Genomic DNA, 12,500 nt, shown 5'->3' on the forward strand with positions numbered 1-12,500 from the left:
ATGTTATTATCATTTTCTGCTGATGAAAAATATTTTGCATAAGAAAAGAATTAATAACACATAAATAAGAGAATATAAATAGCATTTTATATAGTAACATTGAGCCTGCAATTAAATAGAAAATATGTACAATATATTTATTATATTCATATATATTTTAGAATATATGTGTGATGAGATGACTGCACACTGGGGCACCTGGACCCCTAAAGCATTGGGCAACCTCACTCCTACAGCTCCGCCAAGTGCAGCCCATTGAGCTGCCCTGGTGCCTGCAGCTTTTCCAGGCTGGCGCTGCACATTGCCAGCAGCCCCACAGTTCTGGGCTCCTGGCAGCAGTCCTGCCATCCTGGCTCCACTAAACATTTCCTCAGTTGGGGTTCTCTCTGGGGGCTCTCACCCCACTTTTCTGCTCCACATTGATCCATAGATGACCTCCACAATGACTCCACCCCTGCAGCAGGTCTCCACCTGAGTCCCCCAGCTTTTTCATACATCTTCTGAAATCTAGGTGGAGGCTGCCACGCCTCCACTGCTCTCACGTACTGCTGGCCTGCAAACTTAACACAACATGAACACTACCAAGGTTTTCGGCTTTTGCTCTTCAGAGGTGCTGAAGCAGGATTGCTCCTGCCAGAGCAGCTGGCAGGCAGGGAGCAGTTTGCTGAGGGCAGCAGTGCCCCAGGTCTGTCCTCCAGAGAAACTCAGTTTTCCTAGGTCTCAGGGCCTGTGATGGGTGGGGCGCTCTCCCAAATTTCTGAAATGCCCTCAGGGCCTTTTCATTGTCCTGGCTGTTAGGATCTAGCTGCCCCATCCCCGGCTCCTGAATTACTTGAATCAGCTTGGCTTACACTGGCTATTCACTCACAGTCTTGGGCAGTTCGGCACTGTTCACCCACAGTTTGAACAACTGCATTCTCTCAGTCACTCTTTTCTTGGGTTTATATGGCACCTGTCAAGCCATCTGCTTTCTTGGGTTTATGGGGCACCCGGCCAGCCATCGGAATTAAGTGGCATGCCTTAAGAGCCTTCTCGGGTTTAAGTGGCATGTGGCAGCCATCTGCCTTCGGACAAACGCGACATACAAATGCAACATGTGTTTACTATATCGTCTCTAGAGCACATTATACCATCCCTTAGGTCTCATAGCTGCGGCTGCCAGGGGCTCTCCCCATTTCTGCTGCTTTACTGTCTCCCCAAGTCAACCAGTTTAGCCTGGGTATATGGGACATAGGTGGTGAACTGGGTCACCTGTGGATTGCCCACCGGTTGTCCATCTGGTCCCATAGGCTGCTCGTGTCTCAATTCTCATGCACAATAGGTTGTGCCTGGAGATGCATGGTCTCCCTCAACTCACCACTGTGTTGGTCATCTTTACTGGTGTGAGAAGTGGGAGTGGCCAGTTGCTGCACATCATCCTTCAGGCTAATCATCCTTGCTTCCAACAACTCTGCTTTCTGCCACAGATCTCAATCAGTTTTCAGCATTGTGAGCAGCAGCCAGGCTCCGGTAAGCAGAAAATTGGCCACCAGGCACCACATACTCAAGGATAGCCACATTTCCTCCACCTCCCAAGGGGTTTTCCATTGTAGTGCCTGGTCTATGCTGCCTTGCAGTACAGTGTGTAGCAACCAGATCCCAGTCAACGGGAAGGTGACCATAGGGCAGAGCATATTCAAAAGTAGCCACATTTCCTCCTTCTTCCAAGGGCTTTCTGGCTCCTGTACCTGTTCAGAATTCTGTCACAGACTATGTCAATTGTCACGCTCTTTTACCTGCCCATAATCCTGCTGACTGGGCCAACTGTCGAGCTGGGGCTGGGTCTGGAGCTCACAGACCCCTCAAGTCCATTCACAGACTGGGTCACAAACCCTTCATATGCCAGGCTGGGTCCCCAGACCCCTCACATGCCAGACTGGGTCACCAGACCCCTCACATGCCAGGCTGGGTCACCAGACCCCTCACATGCCAGGCTGGGTCACCAGACCCCTCACACATAGGTCTATGAGTTAGGTAACCAGCCAAAAGGTCCTTGGAGCTGTAGGTTCAAGAGCATGGCCCCACGCGGCATGGCAGACACCCAAGGCACTCAACGCCAGCCAAGGTGGTGACACCAAGCATGGGCACAGTAACCAGCCAAAAGGTCCTTGGAGCTGTAGGTTCAAGAGCATGGCCCCACACGGCATGGCAGACACCCAAGGCACTCAACGCCAGCCAAGGTGGTGACACCAAGCATGGGCACTAACTCCACCCACACACAACCTATTTACAAAGAATGCACCACACCACCCTCAACCGGACCTGAGGCGAGGGGCCCTGATTAAACTATTCCATTTTCCCAACAGTAGAGCACTATATTCATGACATCAATATTTTGGGTGGGATTTTTATAAAAATAACTTTCATTTCTTCCATTACTGTTGGCTCATTTACTACAACACTGGTCACTCATCTTGAAACAGATACACCTAGCCACAAAACTAAGCAAGATCACGTGTTAATATTTGTACAAAATTCATAACTAGTATTAGAATAATTTAATGTGCATAACTTACTGCTGATATAATAAAGAGCATCATTTCAGTGTATCATACTATATATGCATATGTTCCATGGGCTACTGGTAAAACTTATTTGTATCTACCTTGGTAACCAACTTGGGACCCTAAAGCTACCTACCATGCCATGAAATATGTCTTTTGTCTTTAGTTCAGCATTTCCTATAACATCTTCCATGGAACAACAGTCTTTTGAGGAAATATTAATAGGTATAATATAACCAGGTAAATCTGGGAAAAGATGTGTTTATATCTTTCTATAGATTCACAATGCACATTAATATATTAAAGGCTCACAAAAAAGAAAAGGCTCACCTTTTAATCCATTGTTTATAATAATCATTTGAGTATGAAACATTTTGTCTGCCATTGTTCCCATTAGCTTCTGGCAGTGTTTCACAGAACTATGACAAAAATTCAGTATGTGTTAATGGGTAATGGTCTACAAACGGAGAACCAAGATCAACAAATGTATTTTAAACACAAGATGACACTTGTTACGAGTTGAATCACAGCCCACCCCACCAAAAAAATGTATGTTGGAATCCTAACCCCCTGTACCTCATAATGTGATCTTATTTGGAGATGGGGTCTTTACAGAGGTAATCAAGTTAAAATGAGTTCATTAGGGTGGAGCCTAATCCAATATGACTGATAACCTTACAAAAATGGAAAATTTACACACAGGGAGAGACACGTAGTAGAAGACAATATGAAGACACAGGAAGAATGCCATCTATACATCAAGGAACACCTGAGGCTATCAGAAGCTAACAGGGAAATGGAACAGATTCTTCATCATAGCCTTCAGAAGGTACCAACACTGCAAACACCTTGACTTTGGAGTCTTCTAGCCTCTACCTTCATATTATTTATTATAGCATAATAAAGGGGAGTACAGAATGAGGTCTTCTGTCTTCACTAAAAACCATAGTTATCCTTTCTATACCAAAGTCAAGCTGTAAATAAAGTACGCTGGATTCAATTACTCTCCTTGGAATTGCTTTACTAGACAGGTTTTCTTTACCTACTTCTTTTGCTAAATGTTCATGATTATAATACCTTTTTCATTCAGTTATCCTTTCTATACCAAAGTCAAGCTGTAAATAAAGTACGCTGGATTCAATTACTCTCCTTGGAATTGCTTTACTACACAGGTTTTCTTTACCTACTTCTTTTGCTAAATGTTCATGATTATAATACCTTTTTCATTCAACTATCTTGTTCCTTTAAAATAAGAAATCCTTTCCTACCAAACAATAAAACACAAGGAAAAAATTTGCTCTCATTTTTTTTCATCTTGCAAATCTGAAAAAGAAGACAAATTAGAAATTCATGATTATCATCAATTGACTTAAAATGTGAATAGACAACCACTATAAATGAAAAAGAAATTTTGTGAAAGAAAGAATCTTACTCTGAAAATAAACTTGGGGCATCACCCCAGAAAGCTGTTGTCAGGAAAATAAAATGAGGAAATAATTTAGTACAATCATTCCGACACTTTTTGAAACAAGGAATTCAAGAAGTAGAAAAGAAGGGAATAGATCTAAAAATGTCTTTGAAATCCTCTACTCCTTTCTGCCAAAAATACAGGACTATCAAAGACTTATGGGACTATCAAAGACTTACAGACCTCTAGGGGCAAACAGGTGGAGATCCTCCTACTGAATGGGATATAAGATGGTTAATTATATGTGTCAATTTGTCTGCCCAGATATTTGGTTAAACATTATTTCTAGGTGTTTCTATCAGAGTGTTTCTGGATGAGATTAATATTTTAATCAGTAGATTGAGTAAAGCAGATTGTCCTCCCCAGTTTGGATGGGCTTCATCCAACCTGTTGAAAGCCTGGATAAAATAAAGGCTAAGAAAGATTTCTTTCTCTTTGCCTGACTGTCTTCAAGCTGGGACATTTATCTTCTCTTGCCTTCAGACTAGAAGTAGGACTCGAACTCAGACTTGGATTTTAACTTAACAACATCAGCTCTCCTGGTTCTACAACCTTTGGGCTCAGATGGAACTATACCATCAGCTCTCCTGGATCTCCAGCTTGCCAGCTATAGATCTTGGACTTCTCAGCCTCCATAATAATAGTGTGTGTGGTTCTGTTTCTCTAGAGAACCCAGGCTAATATAGGATAGAAACCTTGGTATACAAACTTCAAGAATTATGGAAAAGGAGGAAGATGATAGATTGGCTTCCTAAAAATGTCCATAGTATTCTCTGCTTACCCACACATTTATATTTAATACACTAGAGTCTAACTACTCACTTATTTTTCTAACTGGAAAAAGGATCTTTAAGAATAGCAATTCATCATGTCTCCTATTATACAATTAGTGACTGATGCTTAGCTAATTGCAATGCTCAATAAATTGCTACTGAGTAAACAAATGAATGAACAAATAACTTGGTTCTATACTTAAGCTCCTTATAAATTTCAAGTAGGCCAAACATCTGGTCATTTTACTACCTCTTTCTCCCTAAGATTAATCTATATGACAAAAACCTAAGCTTTTAAATGTACTGAATTCTAATAATGTATAAAGCATCAGACTTTAGAATGCCATTAAACTATTTGAGAATTAATTATATAATGAAATCTCAAACAGGGCAGGGCTTTGGATAACTGTGAATGAAGAATGAAAATTTTACTGTATTAAAGTCAGAGAAAAAAATTAAAGTCCTCAGTATGGTCACATAAAATTGGTTGAATATGCATGAACAACTTCCTCTGAGAAAAAGAATTCACAAAATACAAATTAGGAAGTATAAGCTTTCAAAGATAGGCTGATAAGTTATATGCTTCTTAAACATGGGTAGAGTGCTCATTCAAATGTCATATTCTAAGCCAAATTTAGTTGAAATGAAAAACAATAATGCACATTTACTTGCCACTTTGACTATGCAATTTTTCTGTAAAGGATAATTGTAAGTGACGTGACCTAGGTTAATATGGTTTTTAACTCACTTTTATTTTTATATGCTTATCATATATAGAGAACAACAAAAAATTCTCCTTCTGCTTGCTATAATTCTTTTTTCTTTTGCCTCTGAGAGACTATAAGAAATTTATTCCTAATTTTAAGCCAAAATATTCCCCCAAAATTTAGAAGTAGTGAATAAATATTTAGTTTTCAAGTAACAAATATTTTTTATTACTTTAAGATCCTCAAAAATCTTTCATGCAGGTAATTAAATTCAGGAAAGAAAAATGACAAGCAGTAATTTGTGAAATATATGTTTAGTATATTTTTATATTTGCAAGGTTACTACTAAAGAAATCATTTAATGTTCACCTTTAGTTGTAGTGCTTTCTCTAAGTTTTCAATCTTTCTTTCAGCTTTTCTCAGCTTCCTGAGCTCCTCTGAGTCTGTGAAAGAGCTCTTTGGGGACAAAGACCTTGAACGTTTCACAGGTGGTTCCTTGAGAATAAAACAAGGACATGGTTGAACTAGTTGGAACACTGGATTATGAAAGACATGCAAAATTAAAGAACAAGTAATTTTGAATACTAATAATGAATTATAAAAAAAAAAATCCTGCATGGAATACCAGAGAAATAACAAGCGGAATTACCACAGTGCTACCGCTAAAGGTTTCTCTGTGACTCGTTAATGAGAATATTCATTTACATTTACATTGTTTCTTTCAGAATAATGATGTCCCATTAGGGAAGACTAAAGGGTTATAGACTCAGAAATGCAAGAAACCTCATTACAAAGGAGGGGATAGAGGCTGGTCTAATTGCTCTATAAGGGTCCAAGGTTACACTTGATAGGACAACCAGAAACAAGAGGGAAAGGATTTTTTTCCCCTTTGAAATAGTTTAACATACTGTGAAGTTGAAGGAACAATATGCTTGAGGAATATAAATACAACAGACAGTAGATCTTATACCATAATGACCATATGGTCATTAACTATAATGTGGCTAACTAGAGACAAGAATGTGTGTTTATATTATGTGTAGCTTCATATACCAATCTGGTGAAGGAATATGTGAAAGCAACTATTAAGCTGGGCAACAGTGTTCATCCTTAGTGCATGTCCTTACAAAAAAGAAAGAAAATTTTGTCCAATATATTCTTCTCCTCTTTCCAACTTTTATTAAAAGCAGTGAAATGTCAAAATAGTACATTTTAAAACTTCAGCAAAAGAGCAAGCAACCAAATTAGGCTCTATAATGTTGTATCTCAATTTTAGGAATGTTTTCTTTCATTTAAATAAAGCTCAGTGTCTGTGAAACTACTTCAAAATGGCAAGACACGTATGATGCAGTTATATTTTAATAAATAAATAAAGCTCATTCTTCTGAAAATTACTAATAATACGAGGAAATGAATAAGAGAACCACAGAAACATGAATCTAATTTTAAAGGCATTTTAAATTAAGATTGTTTACTCTACTCAGAAAAAAATGGAAAGAACCAAACACAATTTTCTTGAAAACATGGTTTTCTACTTATAAAAACATAATTCCTCTATTGCTGAAGTGACAAGTATGAGAAAAATATGTCCAAAATTCCTTACTTTTAGAGTAATGTGATTTCATCTAGAAATAACATATTTACAATATGATATTATGGAATTTTAATACTAGTAAACATTCTGTAGAATCTTTTGCAGTATAATATGAACATTTAATGAATACTAAAAAAAGGATGAGATGTCAATAAATGAGAAACATACTACGCAAAATTTGCTGATTTTTCTCTACTACTATCCCTCTCTTTAAATCTATAAAATTTTTCTATTAAAAATTTTTCTATAATTTAAAATATATAATTTTATTAGTGGAAAAATTAACGTTAAAATACATTTAATATTTTATATTCTACATGGGCAGTATTTTAAATATCATATCTGAATAAAATAGAAACAGCTATATTTATCTTTTAATTAAAATTTTAAAATTCAGTAAATGACTAATCCCATTTTAAAATAAATTTTTAATCAGATACATTAAGATATCAGATGAGGGATACTTATCAAAACTTTTTAATATAAGAATATTAATTTACTGGCAAAACAGATATACTATTAATAATATATTTAATTAATTTTTATTTAGGAATACATTATTCAGTCTTCAAGAAGAGAAAACTCCCTACTCCTAAGAGGCATTTTATCAAATGCTTGGCACATAATTTTTTTTTAAAGCTTCCAGTAATATAAGCAGACAAGTAAATGCTGCTGTTTGTTTTTTAACTTCTTGTCTTGCCTTTGCCAGCCTCATCCTGACAAATTCACAAAATAACAAAATTTCTCTACCTTATGTTTTCCTTCAGTACTTGTCATGATGGTCTTCTCTGAGAAACCCTTGTTGGTAAATCTGTTCTCTGACAGTTTTTCATTTGCAATTTTCAGTTTTTCTTGTAAATACTCAATTTCAGACTTCTGTGAGACCATTAGTGTTTCTAAGCTTGACAAAGATGGCCGTTGAGATACCTGTTTTAAAAGTGTATGTGTAAATATATGTGTATGTTTGTATCTTATAATATTTGTAAATATGTATAATATTAATTATATAAATAATAAGTACTCAGAGAAAGAAAATTTCATTTTAACGAGAAACTATAAACCAGTATGTAGCTAAAACATATCATTCTGATAGAATGGCATTTTTCAATAAAATAACTAAGAGTCTATATAAATATTTTCAGAAAAAATGTTGTCATATAGATTTGCAAGGGAAAAAATTTAAATACACACCACTCATCTATAAATTAACCATTTCAAATTTGTGATTATACACATAAGTGTTTCCTCACAAAATACTCAATCTACCATTTGATCACCAAAAGTCATACAATAGACAGAATATAAACCTGGGAAAAGGAAACCAATAGCACTGTAGGTCCAATTTGCTTTTAATGTATCATAATTAAATAACTCCTCAAATACCTCTGATAATTTTAAAAGTTAATAAAATTCTCTTTCAAAATTTATTGACGTGTCATATAAACTGCTAACAGCCCCACATTTTTTTTTTTTGGTCTTTTTTTTTTTTTTCGTGACCGGCAATGGATCACAACCCTCAGTGTCGCGCCCATACTGGACCAGGACCGGCAACAGGATCGCAACCCTTGGTGTCGCACCCGCACCTCGCTCAGCCAGTGAGCAGCTGGTCTGTATGTGGGATCCGAACCCTCGGTGGGAGCGCCGCCGAGCTCCCAAGCGGTGCACTGTAGCAGTGCGCCACCGGGCCGGCCCCAAGCCCCACATTTTAACAACAGAAATCACGGGACAATTAAGCTTGTAGGAAACTTGTTCATGAAAACTAGCACTCTGCAAATTCTACTACCATCATCACTGAATTTATTTGAGACCATTAAAACCTATGCATACATACAGTTTCAAATTAACCACTCCATTTACAAAAAACAAAAACACTGAATCATGCTGAAAACAAAGTTTTTGTTCATCTACCAACAAAGGAATGTCGAATCTTATGATTGTAATATTATCAGTATAGATCCAGTAGCCATGAAAATATTTTCATGTAGTTATGAATAGCTACATCCTTCCTAAATAATATTCCTAAGGACTATGAGAAAAATATATATGTTTAACTTTTCTGAACCAACAATGGGAAATATCACTTTTCTAATTTTGCTATTTTTTTTCTTTTTTGGTGGGATAGGCAAAATTTTCCTAATTCCAGCCTGTGATTTTTATGAGAAGTCACCTTTGATTTATACTATTACACTTTCCTCATATTTAAATCACCTGACTTGTTTCCCAACCTTTATTCTATCATACCACTAAGTATTTTCCTCAAAGTGTTGTTTATCTCATACTGTTACCATACTTACAACATAGTATTACTTACTCCATAACTTTGCTTTGAAGATCAAATAAAAATACTTTAAGCATTTTTCTTCCACTAAGTCTAAATAATTCTGCTGTATTCTTTACCTCCCCCTTTAATCACTGTACAGTTTTCTTTCTCTTATTTTTCCCTTCTATTTTATAATCAGATTTATGATGTTTATAAATATTTCCTTTGATTGGGCTGCCAAGCTAAACAAATTTCAAAGCCTACCTGCTCTTATCCAGGTTTATTTTAATAAAATTATGAAGGATATATTAACATCCAATCATTTACCAAATAAATTTTGAATAATTTGTTCAAGTTCAAACAAAAAGAATAAAATAGGAAAAATATACATTTAGTTGATTGGTACATCCAATAAGCAATTCCATGTTCTTTAATAAATGAATTTTCTAAGTCATCAATGGATTATAACATTATAGCCAAGAATATGAAAAAATTAATATTAAGTCAAGAAGCTACAATGATAACTCAAATACTCGTGAAGACGTTAAAAATACTTCAAGAGTAAGTATGTTCTCTAAAATAAGAATGGACTTATTTCTAACAATATTTCTACTAATATCAATATTATTTCTAACAATAAAGGATATTTAGGCAGCATTCCTTCAAAATCCTCAATAAACTGTAACAGAACTTCAAAATTAAAATACTATGAAAGTAGTGATAACTCAAATACACATACAAGTCAGGAGGATAATGTAAATAAATAAGTAAAATGAGTTGTGTTTGGTTTGTTTTAAAATAACAGCTTTAGACACTTTTTTAAAAACCACGTAGATATATTCTTCACCTCCACAAAGTAATTTACACTTGCTCCCATTTCCTTTAATTGTGGTTTGTTCTCTCTTCCCTTTTAGCATTTTTGCTGAAGGTAAATTCACAAGAAGTATTTCACAGTTCTCTTAATACAACCATTTTTTAAAATTATAAGCAAAAAGAGTGGCAAATAACAGTGTCACTGTTGAGGAGTAAGGAGGATATTTGTGGCAGTTACTACTCAACAACTGCAGCCAACTGTTTTCATAAATGAATGTGGCCCACTATTGTTAGATCTACTGATTTTTCAAGAGAAGCAATGGGATTTCTAAGGGAAGATTCCAAATTTTTTAATGTTGGTTACACACAGTTTATGACTCCTGTACTTTGAGAAAATGGTGGTGGAATTACAATCTGCTGCAAATTTTCGAGGAAAATTTTGAAATGTACATCTCAGCCCACAAAAAATGTACCCAGCCTCTGACTTAGCATTCTAATTATGCTGAGGGCCGATATGAAAAGATATCCATGATAAATTAAGTGAGAAAAATAGGATACAAAAGGCTATATTATAGTATATATAGATTTCACCAAACATGCACAAGCAAAAGAAATAAACAACACTGAAATGTTACAGCTTTATTTCTAAGACTAAATGTTTATATATATATATATATATATATATGTTCTGCAAATAAAATGAATAAAAGTTCAATGTAAAATTTTCAGTATAAGTAGAGGAAATATAAATGAAAGTCTCTTCATAATCTCATCTCTCAGAGTTTTTAGTGATAAATTTAAGATTTATTTCCCAGACTTAAAAAAAAAATCACAGTTCTGTCCTTTAACCTGTTTTGTTTTTATCAACAGATTTTATTTTTTAGAAGTTTTATATGTGCAGAAAAATTAAGCAGATACTACAGCGAGTTCTACTACACCTCCCACCCCTACTCACCCAGTTTCACCTATAATTAATATCTTAAATCATCACAGTTCTGTCCTTTAACCTGTTTTGTTTTTATCAACAGATTTTATTTTTTAGAAGTTTTATATGTGCAGAAAAATAAAGCAGATACTACAGCAAGTTCTACTACACCTCCCACCCCTACTCACCCAGTTTCACCTATAATTAATATCTTAAATCAGTATGGTACATTTGTTCAATTAATAAACCAATATCCATACAATATTATTAACTAAAATCCACAGTTTATTCACATTTCCTTAGTTTTTACCTAATGTCCTTTTTCTGTTTTAGGATTCCATCTAGGATACAACATTAAATCTAGCTGTCATATTTCCTTGGGCTCCTCTTGGCTGTGACAGCTTCTCAGACTTTCCTTGTTTTTGAACCTTGATGATTTTTTGTAGGATACCCCTCCTTTGGAATTTGTCTGGTGTTTTTCTAATGATTACACTGGGTTATTAGTTTTGAGGAGGAAAATCATAGAGGTAACATGCCATTTTCATCACATCATGTCACAGGTACATACTATCAACATGACTTATAACTGCTCATGTTGACCTTGATCACCTGGATGAACCAGTGTTTGTCAGGTTTCTCTACTGTGAAACCTTCATTCCCCAGCCATACTGTACTTTTTACATGCTTTTAAAAAATTATTAATCATAAATACATATACATACATAATTATTATATGTATAATAATATATGTGAGGATATATGTTTATTCCTATCCTTATATATCCTTAGATATCCTTATCCTTTCTAAGGGCTGCTTTACATATGTAGCAAAATCAAGTTAACCAATCCCCCTCACTGTGGAAGTTAATTCTATTACCCTTAAAATTCTAAAATCTTTGAAAAGTTAAGTTTTCTTGCAAACAATTATTATTTTATAAATAAAATTTTTTCTCTAATACTAAAACATTTTGTGCTCCTTTTTAGTTTACAGTCTTGCAATATAATGGTATGTTGCTAGACCATAATTAATCTGATGAGAATGATCAATTGAGTATGTGTGTAAAGGCCCACAGTTGGAAATGATCTCCTTAAACTAATATTATTAATACATATTTTTTTTTCTCACATTGACCCACATAACTAATTTTGGTCGAAAAGTCCTGTAGAAGATGTAGAATAGAAAGGAGGGAGGAAAGCCTTTATGTGTTGTGCCAATTATTATTTTAAAAATTATATAACTTAAATATCTAGTCATGTTATATATTAGATCCAAACAAAATTGTATGGCATTATTTAATATATTTGTATCCTATCCTACTGAAATGATAATAGTAACTAGCATTTAGTGAAAAAGCACTTAGTTACTAGCTCTGGCTAAGCATTTTACATATTATCTCACTTCTTTAAGAAATTTATA

At 35.1% G+C, this 12,500-nt stretch overlaps 1 protein-coding gene across 1 annotated transcript in view; it reads right to left on the minus strand.

Annotated features, from left to right (window-relative positions):
* Window positions 1–12,500, minus strand: part of LOC103609030 (centlein-like) — a gene marked incomplete at its 5' end in the record, with an annotated part of 73,919 nt that overhangs the window by 5,525 nt on the left and 55,894 nt on the right. The window contains 2 exons of the mRNA XM_008593400.1: window positions 5,861–5,986; window positions 7,836–8,012. Of these exons, the coding sequence (XP_008591622.1) occupies window positions 5,861–5,986; window positions 7,836–8,012 (303 nt within the window). The remainder of the gene's footprint in view (window positions 1–5,860; window positions 5,987–7,835; window positions 8,013–12,500) is intronic.

Source organism: Galeopterus variegatus, unplaced genomic scaffold, assembly GCF_000696425.1.
Source record: "Galeopterus variegatus unplaced genomic scaffold, G_variegatus-3.0.2 Scaffold9098, whole genome shotgun sequence".
In the NCBI taxonomy this organism is placed as follows: Eukaryota; Metazoa; Chordata; class Mammalia; order Dermoptera; family Cynocephalidae; genus Galeopterus; species Galeopterus variegatus.